At 41.0% G+C, this 20127-nt stretch overlaps 3 protein-coding genes across 6 annotated transcripts in view; 2 read left to right on the plus strand and 1 right to left on the minus strand.

Moving 5' to 3' along the window:
• Positions 1-1174: 1174 nt before the first annotated feature.
• On the minus strand, positions 1175-9149 carry LOC109463241 (ELMO domain-containing protein 3-like). Of its 3 annotated transcripts, XM_019759985.1 has the most exons (13): positions 9108-9149; positions 8793-8843; positions 8344-8403; positions 7883-7943; positions 7598-7660; positions 4670-4684; positions 3790-3878; positions 3427-3550; positions 3098-3220; positions 2797-2927; positions 2468-2544; positions 2176-2303; positions 1175-1655 (listed from the first exon to the last, which is right to left on the minus strand). In XM_019759985.1, exons 2-13 carry the CDS (start codon positions 8820-8822, stop codon positions 1471-1473), a joined length of 1086 nt encoding a protein of 361 aa, XP_019615544.1. In that variant the 5' UTR covers positions 8823-8843; positions 9108-9149; the 3' UTR covers positions 1175-1470. The 3 variants fall into 3 exon arrangements, with proteins under 3 accessions (XP_019615544.1, XP_019615546.1, XP_019615545.1); XM_019759987.1 differs by lacking the exon at positions 8344-8403 and having other exon boundaries at positions 9108-9141; XM_019759986.1 differs by lacking the exon at positions 4670-4684 and having other exon boundaries at positions 1176-1655.
• On the plus strand, positions 9148-12559 carry LOC109463242 (28S ribosomal protein S18c, mitochondrial-like). Its single transcript, XM_019759989.1, has 5 exons — positions 9148-9264; positions 9763-9866; positions 10840-10917; positions 11144-11270; positions 11466-12559. Exons 1-5 carry the CDS (start codon positions 9186-9188, stop codon positions 11627-11629), a joined length of 552 nt encoding a protein of 183 aa, XP_019615548.1. The 5' UTR covers positions 9148-9185; the 3' UTR covers positions 11630-12559.
• Positions 12560-13317: 758 nt separating this feature from the next.
• LOC109463229 (venom phosphodiesterase 2-like) overlaps positions 13318-20127 on the plus strand; it is an 18672-nt gene continuing 11862 nt past the window's right edge. The window contains exons 1-11 of one of the 2 annotated variants that reach the window (XM_019759967.1): positions 13318-13437; positions 15034-15125; positions 15235-15339; positions 15469-15526; positions 15879-15954; positions 16201-16292; positions 16497-16576; positions 16894-17013; positions 17324-17433; positions 18117-18182; positions 18329-18401. In XM_019759967.1, the coding sequence (XP_019615526.1) occupies positions 15247-15339; positions 15469-15526; positions 15879-15954; positions 16201-16292; positions 16497-16576; positions 16894-17013; positions 17324-17433; positions 18117-18182; positions 18329-18401 (768 nt within the window). In that variant the 5' untranslated portion in view covers positions 13318-13437; positions 15034-15125; positions 15235-15246. The remainder of the gene's footprint in view (positions 13438-15033; positions 15126-15234; positions 15340-15468; positions 15527-15878; positions 15955-16200; positions 16293-16496; positions 16577-16893; positions 17014-17323; positions 17434-18116; positions 18183-18328; positions 18402-20127) is intronic. The other variant, XM_019759966.1, reaches the window with a different exon arrangement.

Genomic DNA, 20127 nt, shown 5'->3' on the forward strand with positions numbered 1-20127 from the left:
CTATAAATCAGCTCATAGTCCTATCATTTCATGATAGGACTATTGAAGCTTATGACATTGGTTATTGAGTAGGAGAGAAACACAGGCAGATATTGATTATGGAAATGAGGACTTAATTTGCATAATTAATGAGAAAATGTTATAATTCTGTAATGATAACTGCCTGGAATGTCATACCTGTGGTATTTGAAAATTCAGTGAAGGCAAACATCATTAAACATAATGTATTCAAATCTGGACCTTATTTGCATAATTTATGAGGAAATAATAAAATCGCACTGTTTGCTAATATAAGACTGTCTTAAGGTTGACAATATGATAAAGTGATATAATTCATTGAAATGAGGATCCTATTTGCACAATCAGTGGGAATAATCTATAATTTGTCAGCCATAAAGATTAACATCATTTGGCGAAGGTATGAGATCGTGGAACTCTAGTTACCTTATGATATTATAAGGTACAAAGTTTGAAAATCACTGATGTCATTCAATTCAATGGAATCCAAATTGTGGCTGTAGAGTGTATCCTTCCATATCTTTGTGGCAAAAAGATCAACAAACTTTCTTCAACAATGAGACCAAAATTTGACCACAATTGATGAAAAGTAGCACCATTCAAACATTGATTATTAATTCTAGGGTATGTGATAGCTTAGGTTGTCCTTATTCAGTGGTCGAAATACTTTTTTTCAGTGCTCTGCAATATTGCAGAAGAGTCAAAATTTTGTTCTGCAATTTGGAAATACTTTCTGCAAATACACAAGCCTCCATACTACAATCTTGCAAGTTTATAAGCATGAACTATTGATTGATATGCAAATTAGTGAAGACAAATTTTTTGAAGTCCACAAGGAAACAAAAGATAAACAAGTCAAGACAAGGTTGATGTAAATTAGTGAAGAAGCTCCTGTTGTTTCAGAACAGGAGCTTATAAGTGTTGTCTGTCCTTGGGGCCAAGAGCACCAAATCCAAGTGCCAATTTTTCCTGCTGCAAAATTGCAGATTGTATAAATTTTTCTTCTGCAATCTTGAAAATCTATCTGCAAATTGCAGACTGCAGACAGGTATTTCGAACACTGTTATTGAATGCTACCTTCCCAAAATATTAGCCTTTTATTTTTAAGAAATATGCCAAGAATAATGGAATGCGGTTGAGGGATATAAGGGCTCATCTCCCAAATCTGTATGATTTTTTTCTTTAACTTCATTTGTATAAAAATATGTTAAAGTATGAAATGAAAAAAATAAAGACTATTTTCTTACTTTGTTACAGTTACTGTATAAATGCATGGTAAATTATCAATGGTAATCAATATAAGCTATCATGTGAGAGCCTTTAGAAGTTAAGATGAGAACTTTTTCAGTCAAGAGAAAGTTTTGAATCACAAATGCAAAAACATACAAAAACACAAACATACACACACAAATCATAACTAAAAATAGCAATATTTACAGAAAATGGATGTAACTACACCAAATCAACCTCCTCCTCCTCTGGTTCCAGGTCACAAACCCCCACAAAACTGTCCTTCCCTGTACTTGCTCCCCTCGGAGAATCCATCTGACCAATGGCATTGGCTCGCTTCTCGCTCAGGTATTTTTCCAGCTCACGGATCACGGCGCGGGGGTTTTTGTTGACGAATGTTGTTACGTCTGAAAAATTGAGACAAGCTTCAGTGCTGGTATGATTTATAACAGTCATATAACATAACATAACAACACTAATATTTAGGCTGTCTCTGGAGTTGATCTTCATCTACAGACAAACTTCCCGTTACATACACACCTGGCACTGATCTACATTCACATTTACACGCATAATACAACCTATAAACCCTGATATGGTTCCTTGTGGTGTTCAACATTCACACTGACCCAACAGCCCATGTCCTTGGTGCTGATTAACATTCACACTGACCCTACAACCCATGTCCTTGGTGCTGATTAACATTCACACTGACCCAATGACCCATGTCCTTGGTGCTGATTAACATTCACACTGACCCAATGATCCATGTCCTTACATGTAGTACTGACTCGCATTTACACTGACACTACATCCCATGTCCTTGGTGCACCCATGTCCTTGGTGCTGATAAACACTCACACTGACCCAACAACCCATGACCCTCTCTGGTGCTATTTGACCCTGAGGTGGAACTGTAAAAGTCACCTTGAATGACATATCCAGAGTCAGCTATTGTCTTGTGCTGTGATTTCCAGATCTGGTAGAGGTGGAAGAAGGTTGCTACATAGAAGTCATTGATGACTGCTATGATCTGCTGTCTTCTGTTACACTCCCTGTGGGACAGAAAAATATCAATGACCTGGTCTGCAAAAGGGAGTTGATGCAAGTTTTCAACACAACTATGGCAAAACTTCACTTAGGCAAGGCTCAATAAGAGTACATCAGTAGTAAAATCACTTAAGCTAAAATGGATTTAGGAATCATTTATTTTCCTCACTTGGATAAGTTGCCCTCCCTCAGTGCCTGCAGGGCAATTCTGGTGATGTTGATGGACATCACACAGAAGGGGAAGTTCTGGGAAGAACAAAGATGTCCAGTGAGCACCTCCATAGACTCAACTACATAAACATTGTACCTTCAACATGTGTACATGAGACAGTACAGTTTTACCAACAACTGGACATAAAACAAAAATGTTACATGAATAGGTAGCCTGTTGTACTGTAGCAAATCAGAAAAGTACTTCAAAGTAAAACAATACCAACCTACATGTCACTACCCTTCCCCAAACTAACATTTGCACTCTACTACTGGTATGTTCAGTACCTGAGTCTCGTGGAGGGACAGCTTGTAGATATCCCTAGCCAGAGACAAGGTTCTTGGTTCCATGACAAAGTACAGGACCTGCATCAGGCCCAGGAATCCTGTACCTCGTAGGTCTGTGGCTGGGTCAGATCCTAAGCATTGAAGTTATAGTTAGTATGCTGAAAACTTTGTATCAACTTTGAAATGTGCAATTCTATTGGATGCAAAATAATGTCACTTCAAACAGAAGCAATAGTACATGGTTCTGCTCCTTGATATAAATACCAGGTAGTGAGTCAAGTTTAAACTTAAAACAAATCACCTTGGAATCCAATCTGTTCCCAGTGTCCACCAAATCTGGGACAGTCCAACTTGGTCCCAGTAAGTCTCTTGTAGACCGTCTGTAGCACACGCATGTGGGTCTCCTCTGTGTTATCAAAGGGGTCTACACAAGGAAGGGGAGCAAAAGGGTCATTTTACAACTACAAGTTTACAACTACATTTCTTTTCACTCTGGATGTTTGCGATACACTTTCTCTGTGATTCTACACAGCCTGTGTAGTAAATCTCAAACAAGTTAGATTTTAACAGACATCAAAACTAAAGACCTATATGTACATTGCCAACCTTGCCGAATTTGTTGTTACTCACATAGTCCCATAGCAAAAACTAGGTTCCTCTCTTCATGTAGACTGTTCTGTAATCTGGGTGGACCAAACAACCAGTGGCGCAGGGCAGAAAACCCTGATCTCTGTACTGTGGGCTTGATCTTCATCTACAGGTACAGGTACAGGAAAACAATGTGCTTCAATGGAACTATATATCCTTTAAATGTACATGTTCAAGTACATATGCTTGTTGTTGTTGTTGGCTTCTTCTTCGAGTCCGAAGATCATGAGGATACAGTATGTACATATGTACATATGAAAAGACTTTCGAATTCAAACAATACACAAACATTATGAAGACACACTACCATATAGATATGACACATTCTTGTAAAGTTCTCCTCACCATATATTCACTGAGGTCCTTGGTTTGGAAAAAGGCCAGAGCTTCATTAAAAGATATCAGACTGGACTGATTTTGTAAGCTGCCTGTTCCTGAAGAATGGAAACAAATCATTATTATATTGATCCAGTATACATCCAGTAAGGTTTGTTTTAAATGATTAATCCCTCTTGTACCTACAGACAGAATTACAAGGCCAAACATTGAAAGTACAGTGGATTCTTGGGTTTATTTGACATCTTCTTAAGAATGGATCCCTAGTTTGCCATTTATCTTGCTGGCTTGCAATTGATACAACTGAACATCACTGCCACAGAGCAGTCACCAACACTGAGGTACGCAACATACATCTGTCCAAACACAAAACAGGATTGTTAGCATCTTAGTGCTGTGAGATGTGAATAGGGAAAGAAGAAAACAACACTCCAACAAGTGATTTGATGCAAGACAAAAGCTGCAGTGTAAGCCTAATTTCCTAATTACTTTTCGCTCTTCTAGTGCAAAAATGCAACACTGAAACCGCTATTTACGTTAGGTCATACAAATTTCTTACAAATACTACAAATGTGTCACTATAAAAAAAGTATGTATACATATCAAACACTGTTATGTACTGACAAAAATGGTATAGCAGAAAATTAAGTCATCAAAAGCTAGCCCTACATGTGTAACACAATTGACACGGTATACATTGCATCACCACAGCCTCATGTAATGCTTGCAAAAGTCAGCCTACATCTAATAGATATGACTACAGTAAGCTGCATCTACCAAGATTACAGCAAGGCCTGAAAGAGGAAACCTGCAAATCTACTAGGGCTGCATATTTTGCTGAATTATGTGACACACAGCACTACGCTACTCAACCAAGGGCTCGTGATACCTTCACTCTGGTTTTCTGTAGCACACATCATGCAGCAGTCAGAAGGAAGAGGAATGTTAGTGGTTAGTTCTGGTCTTTCACTTTAAATATCACACCAAAAGGTGGTAGTAGGGAAAGGTTATACATGTAAATGTATGTACATATGTATCGCATTACTGAATATAGACATACAAGATCAGTGTAGTGACAGAAGAGTTGTAAAAAAGAAAGTACAAAGTTCTTGTGCTTATTTTTCCAAAACACACAAATAATGTTGTGTACCAATAAGGTAACAGTCAGCAATAGTAACATAATGAGATGAAGTGCTTGTCTTGACCCTAGCTCTTTGTTTTGGAGTTTAAAAGACAACTTTGGAGGGAACACAACAATCCAAGTAGACTTAACGTTACAATGTACTAATAGTTTTGGAACAATTTCTGTACACAGGTCTGAGAAGTAACATATGCCCTGCATCTTTGATGAAAGAGAGATTAAAGTTCTGTTTACTCCACAACTGTTGTTTCCACATTGACTCTGATTATCGCCCAGTATCTATCCTACCTGGTATTTTCCAAAATACAGTAGAAGGGCGGTTCACAACCAGCTATAGGGTTACCTTAACCAGCACCAACTACTCTCCCAATGCCAGTCAGGTTTCAGAAAGCGCCATTCTTGCGAGTCTGCCCTGCACTTTGTAACAGAGGACTGGATTGAATCAATCGACAAAAAACAACACACTGGTGTGATCTTTTGCAATTTTTCCAGGGCCTTTGATACTCTAAACCATGGACTTAACTGACCCCTTCCAGAGTTCAACCTGTGACTTCACCAGGGAAGTTTGACACCAGACAGCAGTTCTTGCTTTTGTGCCAACCTCGTCTCCTGTCTTCCCGGTCACCACTACCGAGGGAATAACGTCCCAGATCCTACTCTTCAGTGTTCCAAGCCTCAGCTGTTTATACAGGGATACGATAGGACAGGACAGTCCCAGTGGTTGCATCCGGACGTGCCTTCAGGAGCTGTTTAGTAGGCCTTTGCTGCAAGAGGACTACTCCAGACACTTCCGAAGTTCAACAACGTGGCAGCCGCCCAGGGGAGCCTATAGGAGAGAAGCAACGTTCCAGTGCCTTCCCGTGCTGCGTGACTCCGCCGTCAGCCTCAACAGAGGGCATGGAGGGGGGCTGGCAACGGTTAACGGTAAATTCAGCAGGGCCGATAACGCTTAACGGTAAATTCAGGATGGTCGGCAACGCTTAACGGTAAATTGACAGGCTTTTTTTTTCAAGCTGCACTGGATTTGGTATCTCGCTTTGTGAGAAAAGGTGATTACTGACAAAATTACGTACACCTTACATGTAATGAGGCACGCATTATATAAAGGTATGTGTTCCCTGTGTTTCCCACATGCCCTGGTCCCCGATTGCGTCCACAAATAAAGGCTAAAAACGCAATTTCCCGCATTTTGAGAGGCAAATCATGGTGTTGAGAGTGTTTGTCGGTCCTTCTGATGTTTTCATATTTTTTACTCAATATTTTGGTAATTTTTGTCTCTCAAGGTTAACGGATTCGTTAAATAGACTCTGTAACTCTCCGCAAACTTCCGGTAATTGACGGAAAACCATGGTGCTGGCTAGAGCCAAAGGGACCGAGCGCAGAAGGCGCTAGCAATGTAGGGGGGGTCCGGGGGCATTCTCCCCCTAGAAATTTTGTATTTTTAAACCTTCAATAATGCATTTTCTTGCACTTTGAAAGGCAAAATTAGGCGTAACGAAGAATTATTCATTAACGCTTAACGCTGAATTTAGGATGACAAATAACATTTTACGTTGAATTAAACGACCAATAACGCTTCACGATGAATATACTGATAACGCTTAACGTTGAATTAAAGTGGGCCGGCAACGATTAATGGTAAATTAAAATAGCCCATAACGGTTAACAAAAAAAGGGCATGCAGTCCTCTCAACAGGGAGAAGAAAGGACAGTGCAACACTTCTCTGACATGGTTTTGACTTTTGCACATGTGTTGCCCATTTGCCAAACCACCCACTATTTGTTTACCAGCAAATCCCCTACACGGCTGGGCCGTCTGAAAACAGTTCCCTGTTTCTGGTTTAGCTTTCTGACACATTACCCGTTATAATTATACTTTAATGCGTATTTGTCTCTCTCTTACGTAGCTGATTTTATACCCGACGTTCTTCTCTGTTACCCAATTACCTCCCATGGTACACCTTTGGTACACGTGTTCCTACTTTCGATCAGCCAGCTACCCCATTCTAAAACAATTCACTGGTTCCTGGCGATCCTGTGGCTTTTAGCACTCGCTGTCAGGTTCTTTTATTATTTCTAAGAGGAGTATTGATGCCGCTTCCGGACATCCAGAAAGCAACCCACGGACAGCTATAAGGAGTGGTTGCGTGAGCTCACCACAACCCGGCCTCACATGCGCCTTCTGCAAGGTGCCTGGACACTACGTCAGCCGCTGTCGCAAACTCCAAAAAGCCAAGCTACAGAATAGCATGTTCTGCCAGGGACGTTACAAGTTCTTGGACTCCGACCAGCCTATTCCTGATAACGAGTGGAGCGTGGACGGGACAGTCAATGGACAACGGGTCCACATGTGTCGAGATACGGGCAGTACGATGACATTCGTCAATGGCAAATACGTCCCCCACGACGCTTACCTTGGCGAGTCCATACGAGTCCGGATGGCTAACGGCACGGTGGATGAAATCCCCACCGCTCTCGTCACGCTAGCAGTAGCGGGTCAACAACAACAGTTGTGGAGTAACAGAACTTTAATCTCTCTTCGTACACTCTATCACCAGAGTGATCTCTCCAACCAGACTAGTCTACTCCCCCTCTAGGGGTGTTCCTAGGACTCTAACAATATCACGTAGGGGGGTTTCCTACTGGTTTCATAGTGGGTTCATAACATCTCCCTACCTGGCTGAACTGTCTCCACAGCATCCCACTCCTCCTGGGCCCGCAGCACATCTTCGCTCACCTCTGCTGAAACAACAGCAGTGTTTAAATTTTTACTTTTAATGCTCTACTTCAACTTTGTATTGTATCTTCTGTAACAAAAATACACAATAGAAGCATAATCCATTTCAATATCAACCTCAATTTAATTTAAAAATATGACCAAAGACATCCTTGCTAAGCTGCATAATTTCATCTAGTTCTCTGACGTTATCGTTGTTGGTCAAAACAATAGATTTCCCCCACCTCTCTCCTGGGCTGGTTTGCTGAAGTCAGTCAGGAGACCGTTTGCCTGGAGAACCATCAGCTGTAGAAAACAAAATCACTTGTATTCATCCTGAGAATCACTTGTCAACAAAATCTACAAAAGAACCATATCCCCCTGCACACCCTCAATAAAATCCTGGCTAGATCATGCCAAAAAAAAAAGATAAGCAGCACTGAGCACTAGCTGTGGCGTCTCTTACACTGAGTTACAGGGCTTCTCTTGCTTGCAGTCATATTGTTAGAGTCCTAGGAACACCCCTAGAGGGGGAGTAGACTAGTCCAGTTGGAGAGATCACTCTGGTGTGTACAGCAGGTGTGTGTTACAGGGCTTATCATATAGCCAGTATGGGCTATACCGGTATGTTAACTGCAAGCAAGAGAAGCCCTACAACACTCTCTATGGCTACATTGAAAACAAGCTCCACTATTGTTCTACTCACAGGTGATTTTCCAGGGTGAATTGCAGCAGAGCCAGTCAGTGCATTGGGTGCTGAGGTGTTCTGTATAAACGTGTAGTCATAACAGTGGCATTTTTTTGGTAATAATTTTTATTAACAAACTCCTTGGTAATTACCAACAACTAAGTGATAAACATAAACAAGTGTACAAATGATTAAACACCAGAAAAAGAATAACAGTAGTGCATTATATATGTTGAAAAGGTCACCGCAAAAAACACAAAACTAAAACCACGGTGAAAGTTTCAAGACTACATTCAGGTACACTGACTAGTACTGTTTGAGACTGGTTAAAACTGTACCAAGAAAGTCAACACGCAGTGTAATAATTTGCTTTGCGACAATTCTGAGAAAAAGTTAGAATGGAAGTTGTCAATGCAATAGTCATTGCCTAAAAGAATATATGGCCTACAAAGAGCAGCCTTCCTTACCGCAGCCACCGTTTTCTCTACTTCAGTCATCTTGAAAGAATGCAGCTGCAGCTGATGCAATAAAACATACATGTGGTGGATGTTAGACATTAAAACGTTGGTTGGGATGACACCTGTTAGCATGTATAAACAAAGTTGAAACTGGAACCTAATCATAATTTTTGCTCATGCAAAAAAGATCACCTCGTCTGTTGGCTCAGTAGGCAAAATTCAACTCACGTGCATGTAAATGTATCACTTTAACAGAAGGTAGCGTTATAAGTGGTTTGTATAGCACATCTGAAGAAAAAACAGCGCTATGTCGAAGCAACTCACCACAAATCCGTTTCAAGCCGGAGCCATTTTGAAAACATGCACTGACCTTTCACCTTCCGTGACCCAGAGGTCATCAACATGGCTGCCGTCGTGGTGAGACGAGGCGTGTTCAGCGGAAAGAAAAGTTTTACCGCTATTTCTGGCGTTCAAGGACAAGGTAAGTGTGCACTAATATGATAGTGTCGAGGATAAACATATGGTTTAAGAGAAAAAGTAACTGCATCCAGTCGTAGGATACGATGCTTAGTGTTTGAATGAGAAAAATAAGGCACCCCAAACCGTCCAAGGTCTTTATCGACCTTCGTCACTATATTATCTCCATCACATAATTTTCCCACGTTGACCAAAATTTTCACGGTTTATAGGACTATATTTAAGAGCATCGTACTTTAAGCATGTTTACACAATCTATTGGTTATCTGTCTATTACACTCCCTTGGACTTATCTGGCTTTTGATGTTCATGTCACGTGTAGTTGAATTGAAACTTGAAATCTTGAGTATAACAATTCCAGTGAAGAAAATTAAAAGTATTTTTTGTGGGAATTTTATAACATGGTGCAAAGTTCTCTCTTTAGAAAACTATTTAAATGGCAGGAATTTGTTACATATATTTCTAATGTAATTTAAATTTTTCTATTCACCTGTCTTCCCAGTTCTGCCAGGATGTCTCCAGCTTCCACATCACCGTCTGAGTACAGACTCATCACACCAGGCATCAGCTGATAACGCAAATGTTGAGACAGAAGACCCAGATATGGTAGAGATTTTTACTGCAAAATTTTACTATAATAGATAGAATTTACATATTAGATATTTTGCTAGACAGATGACAAGTTTTGTTGCTGGGTTCAGTCTTTGCTTGATAAAAATACTGAGCAAAAGATGGCTGTTACTCCGGTCTGCAGATGCAGAAATATAACCTTACACACTCTGGAGGCCAGGAGATATACATGTACAGTACCAACAAATGTTGATGCACTGGAGAGTTTGGATGTGTGTAAGAAACACCCTTTTGGCTGAGAAATTGGAAGAAAAAGCCAAAGGCATGATGCCAATGAAGCATCTGATAATTGACTCCATGCATAATATGTGTCTTGATATGCAGATACAAGGACATTATACAGGATGTCCTTGACAGATGGCAGCTAAAACCTTATTAAACATTTACAGACAGTAGCATGTACAATGAATGTAAATGGCTGTATATTAGGGCTGCGTACCTAAACGTAACATCAGGTACAGGTACAGGTACTGGTACAGAGGTTTAGGTACAGGTCCGGACCTGTACCTGTACCTGAACAATTTGACAAATTAACACGTGTTCTTCACTTTTTCAATCATGACACAGAAACAATAATAAAGTGTTGGAGGGAAGGGAAAATGACTGACCTCTGACCTGATTTGAGTTTGTTGACCAATCACAACCCTGGATCAGCCACACTCTCGCGATGTCTCCTGAGACTGAGGATCTCAAATCAATCGACGGTGTTTACGTCTTTTCCAGTGCTAATTTTTCGTCTTTGTGGTAGGATTTACCTATCTTTAGTCATATACATGGTGTAAACTAGCTATTTCGGTATATACTCGTTACTTCATGATCCGGTATTTTGGACCTGTACCGAAACGATTTTTACGGTATTGGACCGGTACAGTGTACCGGTCCGCAGCCCTACTGTATATGTGTGTGCAGTATAGGTGTTAAGTGTTTTGCCAAACTCTTGTTTTTCCAGCCTCAAAGAAGAATGGAGGATCCTTACAAGGAAGAGGTCAAGAGGTGTATCCTCTGTAATGTTGAACTCTCATACAAGGTTAGTCCCTTATTGAATTATCTATGAAATTAAAATATTCTACTATTTTATATTTTATATATGCAAACTTTTCTATACATTTTGGGTACTGGTAGAAAGATTTTATCAGCAAAACAATGACAAAAGTGCCAAAGAAGTAACTGAAGAAATAATATTCAAACCAACAGAAGTGGTCTACCCAAAATACAAGTAATTAACTTGTTGTGTCTTTTGTTTGCACATCCAGAACCCCCAGCTTCTGTCCCAGTTTCTGTCTCCCTACACAGGACGTATCTATGGCCGCCACATCACAGGGCTGTGTGACAAAAAACAAAAGGAGGTGGAGAGGCAAATCAGGAATGCTCAGCACCTTGGTGAGCAGAGAATCATCTTGTCGTTTTGCCATACTGTTTCATTTATTGTAATTACCTCCAGTCTTTAAAACACCAGCGTTACAAATGAGAGGAATAGATGCTTGTGTCAACTTATTTTACAGAAGCACTCTATTCCTATTATTTTAGAGTGCATGTGTCTAAACTTATTTTAAACTTTATCTTTTTTTCTTCCAGGTTTTCTCCCTGTGATGCACAAAGATCCCATCTACTGGAAGGACCCCAAGATTTTTTCTGCCCCTGCTTTACAAGACACGGGGATTGCAAACATGAGTGACGAGTCAGTGGACTCTCCCTTCAAGAATCTGCCCAAGAAGTACAAGTGGAAAAGAAATAATTGATTATAGTTTACAACATTGTGTGTAGTAGAAGTGTAGAAGTGTATGAAGTACTCAATTAAAGGGAAAGACTAAATCCCAGTGCCACTACCACAATACTTGTTCTGCTTATTTACATTGCTAACAGTACCAGTAGTGAGTGACAGTGAACAGTAGTAACACGTATGTACTTATATTGAGGTAGTTAACGCCAATCTACTTGAAGATGGTTCTGTGCATGTACTAACATATAAAATACTAAATTAATCAAGAAACTGGATAAACTGTCTTAGTTTTATCCAGTTACCAGATTTATTTTGCATCATGTAAAGCTGTATCTGGATGTCCGACCTTCACCGGCATGTACAAACATAGTTTTGTTGCTTACATAACCACACAAACTGTGTTAAAGTGCTCTTGACATCCATTAGCCATGTTTGCTTTATTGTTTACTTTGAGATTTATGTGATGTTAAGTTAATAGTTTACCAAGACATATTTCTTTTGGCGGGTATCAAAGAGACAAGAAATTTATCGTTATCTTGAGCCACAACCATACTGCCATGATGGTTTAACTTTTAACTTCAAACCATAAAGTCAATTTTGAAAATAAAACATCCATAGGATGTTTTGTAGATTAATTTCAACCACTGAGTTCAAAGTACATTGTCGAAATCAAACATTGTCTTGTTTTCACCTGTCCATTCACATGTCATATGCCATGTCATATCTCTGGCAATGTGCCATTTCATATCACCGTGTTTGAAAGGTCAGGCCACACACAGTAGCCCTTTTGACTTTTCCTGATTATTACAAATTTTGATAGATAAGAATGAAATGGAAATGTCTAAATCAACAATTAATATAGTAAAACTGCTACCAAGGTTTTATGGTTAATTGATTGTTAGTTTGGGTCTCCTAGAAAAATAAAAGAAATACTGATGAATGAGATGTATATAAGGAGTTAGAGGCTTCAGTCCTTACAAATGCAATCTCACACCCTCACCAGTTTCCACCTGTTGATCTACCATTGTACCATACATTATTTCTAGCAGTCATTTGACAGCTTCAAGTAGTCTCAAGGAGTAAAGACAACGCCCGGGCAGTATTGACCAGAAAACACGAGGCTACCTGGCACTTCTCACCATTAGACCATGTGTACCTTTATTGCTGCGGCTGACCCGGATATGTGCTCTCCTAATGTAGTGTTTAGTGAAGACCGATAACTTAAAACTGTAATGCAACGCGAAAACGCTGCTTCATCACGCTGGCTCAGATTTAACTATCTTTTATTTCTTTGGTTGTCACCAGTACGAAATAATTAAAACTTTTCCAACACAGCTCATTTAAAAAACACGCACCACGATTACGATCGCTTTATCAATCGCATTTTTGCGACTACGACACATTACGTAAACAAACCAGCTGATGTAAACGTACGTAAGGTCCACTCAAAAGGTTGAACCTATTGAAAACGATTACTGCAGGGCGACACCACCTGCACTCAATCCGGGATGAAACATTGGTGGTCGGGTCTTCGCAGTGCGCCTGGCTTCTCGCCATGCACTGTGGGATATAAGGATCGTGATGTGTCTGCAACCGGATGAGAAACGTGTACAAACTGTTTGGACCGTCACTAGTTGTTAAACATGGTTGTGTTTTACTTCTTCACCTGTCGACAGTGCGTAATGAAACGTCCCCACTTGCTGTTTCCTTGTTTGCCAACCTCTTGGCTGAGTCCACCTTTTCTCTGACCACATCAGACTATTGCGGAAGATCCTTCGGCCGAGTCCCTGTTTACTTGACAACTGTTGTACTTAGTCCGCAATAAAGGTGAGTATATAATTATCTTTATGGTGTGGATGTATTTATTAATCTGTGGGTCACTCGACCTGAAAATAAGTGAAATACTGCTGCGCAGAGTGTGAAGTACTCCACTTAAGTAACGGCGCGGTCACGTCGATCGTTCGTCTTCGTACAGTTTTGATTCCACGGAAGTTTGAAACCAGCTGTAACAGATTGAACCGTCATGGATCTAAGACAGTCTTAACCGTGACGAGACTGTTGAAGTTTGCACGATACATGCACGACTGTCTCAAGAATGTCCTCAGATTGCGATCGCAAGATCGCACGGTGTATGCGACTGTGCCCTAAGGGAGGGTCAAAGTACATTTACATCTTTACAACGTCTCTGCGTTTATATACATGACCGTTTACGTGGTTTCCGTCATCTCAAACAATATTCTAGATCGTTCACACTGGCGATTTGCATAGAGCCATTGATCAGGTCGCCAGGAATGTCGAGACAGATTTAGGACCAAGTTGGAGACATAGAGCTGGCCAGATGGGACTTCTCGTTCTAACTTTAACTTGACAATCGTATCGTTAGCTGTTTCTCAACACCGTTTCCTTACTGCTCATGATTTGTCTTTCTATAAATTCAAACTCATTGTGTAAGTATGCAGAAGAGGTTGACAAGATTGATGATAGCTTGTTTCTGGTAGCAGAAACTTCAATCACCTTTTTCCGTTGCATGGCTGTGTTGGTAGATAGTTTGATAGAAAGTAAGAACACCCATGTACATGTAATGCGTACTGAAAGGGCGCGAATCAAATTTGACAACATTTCTTAATGGCCATTTGATTCCATGTTTACTTTAAGTCAAGCCTACGCGTACCAAACGCACCCTCTTCATAGCTTTTTCTTTAACGCTTTAAGTTGAAGTATTACATAATCAAATGTTAACGTTACGCTAGTAAGCTAGTTGTTCCAAACATTTCCTTGGCTACTGTTGTTAAAAAGGTCACAAGGTCACACTAGTGTGTTGGTGTTCTTGAAGCACACCACAGTTGGGTAAATGTTTAAAGAAACTTATTGAATGAGAGCCGCTCATTCATTCAACTGTTGACCCACGCCCTTCGTAAAGAAAGCAACCGGGAATGAATAACCGCTGGATCCGGATTTAGCACGACTGACAAAGAAACTTAAGATACACTTTTGAACTGTAGATTTCGCATTGACCGCTTTTCGCAAACTACATGTAGTGCAGGTGCATTCTTGACGTGTTTGCTTACTATATGTACACTGTAATGATAAAATGAAACATAAGTACTTTCTTTACGCATATATACTCCAGGTACAAAGCCTTATTGTTCCCCCAAGTATCTAACTAGTGACTAAACAGAAATGATTAAAAATGAGTGTATGTGCAGGGGGTGGGGAACATGAAGTGGCCAGTGGCCTTGCGTTGAGCGGCACCGTTAAAAAAATACGCACAGGTAGATTGGAGAAAAAAAATTTATGCCGAAAGGTTGTAGGATCATATAAACAACAGGAACATGCAAGATCTATCGACATAAAAGAAACAACAATTTTATCTCCCCCTACGCGTCCCTGTAATAAAAATAACTAATTCGTTTTGTGCCACAGGCTATGTCATCACTATGTCGATAAGGCACACTACAAACTTGACTGGTGAACATCACGAATGCAGACCGACTTTTCGCCCACAAGACTAGCTTGTAGGTAAAGTTTAAAAAAAAGTTTAATAGCTTCCAATTCTCTCGTAGTATATATGGACATGTACATTTCACAGTTGTTGTGCCACAATGACTTTCATTGCTGTTTCAGACAGAAGACAGTATGAAGGATGAGTTCGTGGAGTCCCAGGCATCCGGGGATAGAAAGAAGCCGACAAAGATGGCTTTCAGAAAGGGACTCATTGCTGGGCTGACGGTGGGTGTGGCCAATATCATACTGTACACCACTGATTTTGTTGTTAGACTGAAATGCTGCAAATATAAAAGTAAGAATGCAGACGTCAATTGAAGTATAATCATTCCTGACGGTACTCTTTGTTTATAGGTGTCTTGCCTTGGAGTGGCACTTGGACTTGGATTAGGTCTTGGACTTCGAAAATCAGGTGAGGATAATGACGGGTAACAGGCAGGACTGCTGTCTCCAACAACATTTCGTCTTTGTTGAGTAACAGAATTTCAAGTAAACAGACTGCATTCAAAACATTTCTTGCTTATCGTTTTACTGAATATATTGAAATGTCGGATGTCTTGTTTTGGAGATGAAGTAAGATCGCCCTATACAAACAAATTCGTACAAATCTGATACAGACTCTCAGTTCTTTGTTAGAAGTCAAAGAGTGTATGTGAGAGATTACTAAGACTTGCCTAGTCTTGTAAATTGTCATGCGTGAAGTCATTGTGTTATCTCTTGTGCCGTGTAGAATGTATGATGACCCCTGTGCTTGTTATCTACAGGCGGCTTCCGGTGCAGCCGCGGGAACTGGCTGGAGAAGCCGTGCATCAGCGCCGCCGGTCCCACCTGTCCCGCAGGGTAAGGACACTGTCACATGGGCTCCGGGATTTGGGGCGCACCGTTGTGACCAGTGCGTCATAGAAATGATCACTTTACGACGGTTCACAATGGACCAGCTTTGGATACAGTATAACAACTCCGCATCACAAATTCGCACGACATGGACGCAATAATAAACTTATCAAGATATCGTCATCTCACCTTCCATTTAAGTATACGCCACGGTGTTTGATTTTGTCCTGTCTTCTTCTTGTCTTCTTCTAGTTACTCCAAGCCACCTGTTCTCCTGATCTCTCTCGATGGTTTCAAGGCAGAATATCTCCTCCGTGACATCACCCCGACCATTGGCAGAATGGGTGGGTAGGACTTACTATGTTTCATAACGTGCAGATACGCGAGCATATGTGAATGAACCCCTCGGAACACTTTGCATCACTCCAAAGCCTATGATAAGTAAACCAGGCTGAGAAGTAATGTAGAAAGCAAAACGTAATGTCATTTCATTTGTCATGCAATGTTTCTTCTCACCAACTTGAGTTTTGTAATGTTCTCCCTCGCAGCCAGGTGCGGGGTCCATGCTCCGTACATGTACGCCCAGTTCCCGACTGTGACGTTCCCTAACCACTACACCATCGTCACGGTAAGCGCGGCTTCGTCAGACTGTTCTCGGTCATCAGTCTTGGAGCCCTGTGTCCCGTTTAATTAAACTTTAAGGCCACGTAGAAAAAAAACGGTTAATGTTCCCAGTATAGACCAACCTGGTGTGTCTGTTAATGTAGCTACGTGGAAACGAGACAGATATGTATTCTTCCAACTCAGAGGACCTCTCATTCTAACGCCAAAAGTACAAAACTCTTTATTATCCGCATTCAATTTTTGCATTGTTTCTACAAACCTATCTCAATCGGTCGTAGGCTGGGGAACACTTAGTGAATCACTGTTATGGCCGATTTCCAGGGACTATATGGCGAGTCCAACGGAATTGCTGAAAACAACATGTACGACCCTGTCTTCAACACATCATTCTGCCTGGGCTGTAACGAGTCTTTCGTCCCTGCCTGGTGGGGAGGAGAACCGGTAAGTAGAACGGCGATGCGGAGTTTGTCTGTATGTGGATGGCGTTCAGCACCAGGGACAGGTCTGTTTTGTAGATTAAAGTGTAGAAACTGTGACTTAAGAGTTTTAGCAGCCGAATTGTCCTAGTCAGAGAAGATATCAGCAGTTTAGAACTCAGTAAATTATATGTCTATATATGTGTGTGTGGATGGCGTTCAGCACCAGGGACAGGTCTGTTTTGTAGAAACTGTGAATTGTCCTAGTCGGAGAGGGTATAAGCCGTTTAGAACCCAGTATGCCAGCTTATGTTAGACTGAACTGTATTTTCCAGTTGTGGAACACCGTGCAGAAGCAGGGTAAGCGGTCAGGGACGTTTTTCTGGCCAGGCTCGGACGTCAGCGTAGATGGCATGTACCCAGACTACTACCGGCGATACGACGGGTATGGGGTCCGATGTGTCAGGACAGCTCGGTTCACGCAAGCATAAAATACTTGCATTGACTGCAAAAGCCTGTACATTTTTCCTTGAATGTGTAACGAAGCGTTTAATTTTTCATTAAACGACAGTAAAACTGCCCAAGAAGACCACTCATGGAACCAATAAAATCTAGTCTATGTGAACAAGTGGTCACTATAGACAGGGTTATTAATGCTTGTCAATGGGAAAAATCATTTAAGAGATCACCGAAAAGTGGTCACATTGGTCAGGTGGTCACCTCGACAGGTTTGGTTGTACGTGTGTCAAGATAGCGACGGTTATAAATTGAAACTTATTTGGCTGTTCCTAAAGGCTCCTTTAGATCAGGTAGACTCTGTTCCTTAAACAATGTCCGATGTCTTGAGAGCGTTCAGACAGATCTAGGGGTGTTGAGAATATATTTATGTACAAGACGACGCGTTGGTAAGGCCTTGTATGGTTTAAGTCCAGTTATACTACATGTTTTTTCTTCGTGCTGCTTGTCTTGTGCACAATTGTACATCTTGACATTCAAAATAGACGCAACTACTCCCAGGATGCCAGTCTCTTATTGATTTGATTCGCAGAACGGCTGATGGGGGCCAGAGACTGATTTTTGAAATGCCTGATTACACATACTAATGATCCGTGTGTTTATATCCCACAGGAGCGTACCTTACGAGGACCGGGTAAACCAGGTCTTGGAGTGGTTAGATCTACCTGAGAACACGAGGTACTGCGTATTTTGTTTTGCGTTGTCATTCGAACCCTGGGGGGACTTTTCAATCACCACAGTCTTTAGATGTTGGTAAGGTGGTGATGTAACAGCGATATACCTGACTTCACGAATAACGGGCTTTTTTTCCCGAACGTTTCTAGGCCATCCTTCATGACGCTGTACTTCTCAGCGGTGGACACGACAGGGCACATATATGGACCCGACTCTAAAGAAGTATGCATCCTTATGTTCATTTCAAAGATGTTTATTGCAAACATTTTAAAAAAGTCGTAGGCCAATTTCTAAAAGCAGTTTGGTGTTTTTAGCTAACTTGGATGTACATTGTATCATCACTGATCAAAACTGTTTTCAAATCAATGACGGTGTCACAATTACGCGAAATAGTCAATAAACATTCCTACTTTTGACAAACTTCTGCTTAAGGTCATATTGAAGGGTGCCTGAGGACTTTTTGGAAATACTAGTATAGAAAAAAAACTCTATCTGACATGGTAGACTTTTTGGTCTATTTTTATAATCTATAACATATTTTTTGCCAGGGCCACATTTTGACCGCGAAATTGAACGACAAAGTTCGCAATTTTTACGCGCCATCTACCATCCGGGCTCCCATATATGGAGTGCTCTTCCAAATATGGAGTGCTCTTCCAAATAATGTGCACACCCCCCGGCCCCTCTGAAGCGAAAGCACGAATCCGCTGGGCCACTTGAAGCAAGGAATGTGAACTGTCACAGTGTGTGTGAGCTTCACTTTGCCATTGGGAAAGGAAAAGACAATTTTCCTGATACTTAGAGCGTTTGTAAATACAGTACATCATGTTATTTGTAGACCGCTAAGTAACCAAGTAACTGCAAAGAATTTACGAAAACATGCCATGCCGGCTAATCAAGTCGGAACACATATTCAACTGGAAATATACCACAGAAATCACCAAGAAAAAGGCATGGATTACGCCAACAACTTCCTATGAAAAAACATTTGACTGCCAAAAGGAACGTTCGAGTTTGTTTCGACTGCAAAATGTTTGTAAATATACTACCGGTAGTAACTGTTATATGCAGTTGCAGGAAGAAGATACTAGTACTTGAACAAACATGACACAAGAACTGATTTCCAATCTGCAACGTTCTTTTTTTATTCAAAGAAATACAATACAAACAAACTTCAAGCTATCTTAGAGCGGAATGCATACACAATCTTACTGTAACGACGAACATATCTTTACGGTTTACAGCGGTGGCAGCTTATAACGGATTGTCCATATTTGCAGATAAAACTCCGTACGTAAAAAAAATCATATACTGTAAGCACACGTCTACTAGGACAACATTCAACAGAAATTCACATAATCAACAAAATTATATTCGCTAGTAATCTCATACCACGTACGGGCAGGCTTTTCTCCAGGGCTATCTACTCCGGTAACTTTTCAGTCTTTTTTCCGAGTATGTTGCTGTTTCCGTAACATAACAAAGAACTTCGGGGGTAGGCATCAAAACAAATCCGTAACTCCAGAAAACGCGGACGGTTTTTCTCCAGAAAGGTCTCAGAATAGTCCATGAAAGTCCACCTGCAAAACTACGTAGGGTATAGCCGTTTAAAAGATTGTCTAGCGGCCCAAATGTTGCCGCAAACCGCACAGCGTCCTTCGCGGCATCCACGTCGTCGTCCGCCTATTTTGGTTTGGTCACGTGACTCCCCCACGCTTAAAGAATGGGGATGCTTGGGCTGTTCTTTTTACTGTTCGTATCCCCGGCCTGTTTTTCTAAATCGCGGCTCAGTATGGTAAATACAGCGTGCTGAAGGGTCAATGACCCACATTTTACCGGAAGTCATCGGGGCCTTTGGAATGCGGACCAGAACCTGGCGATTTCGGCTTCTTTTTGGCTCCAAAATGGACATTTATGTAACCCATACAGCATATACAGCATTTTTAGA

Source organism: Branchiostoma belcheri, unplaced genomic scaffold (genome assembly GCF_001625305.1).
Source record: "Branchiostoma belcheri isolate BF01 breed outbred unplaced genomic scaffold, Haploidv18h27 scaffold123, whole genome shotgun sequence".
NCBI lineage: Eukaryota > Metazoa > Chordata > Leptocardii > Amphioxiformes > Branchiostomatidae > Branchiostoma > Branchiostoma belcheri.

Bases quoted from the DNA above. Each gene is read 5' to 3' on its own strand.
- LOC109463241 (XM_019759985.1), bottom strand. From the start codon at position 8,822: ATGACTGAAGTAGAGAAAACGGTGGCTGCG. The intron at 7,944-8,343 runs GTGAGTAGAACA...TGTTTTCTACAG, and splicing joins TTCACCCTGGAAAATCACCT to CTGATGGTTCTCCAGGCAAA. The intron at 2,545-2,796 runs GTACTGAACATA...TGTTCTTCCCAG, and splicing joins TGTCCCTCCACGAGACTCAG to AACTTCCCCTTCTGTGTGAT.
- LOC109463242 (XM_019759989.1), top strand. From the start codon at position 9,186: ATGGCTGCCGTCGTGGTGAGACGAGGCGTGTTCAGCGGAAAGAAAAGT. The intron at 9,265-9,762 runs GTAAGTGTGCAC...CTGTCTTCCCAG, and splicing joins TTCTGGCGTTCAAGGACAAG to TTCTGCCAGGATGTCTCCAG. The intron at 9,867-10,839 runs GTAGAGATTTTT...TTGTTTTTCCAG, and splicing joins AGACAGAAGACCCAGATATG to CCTCAAAGAAGAATGGAGGA.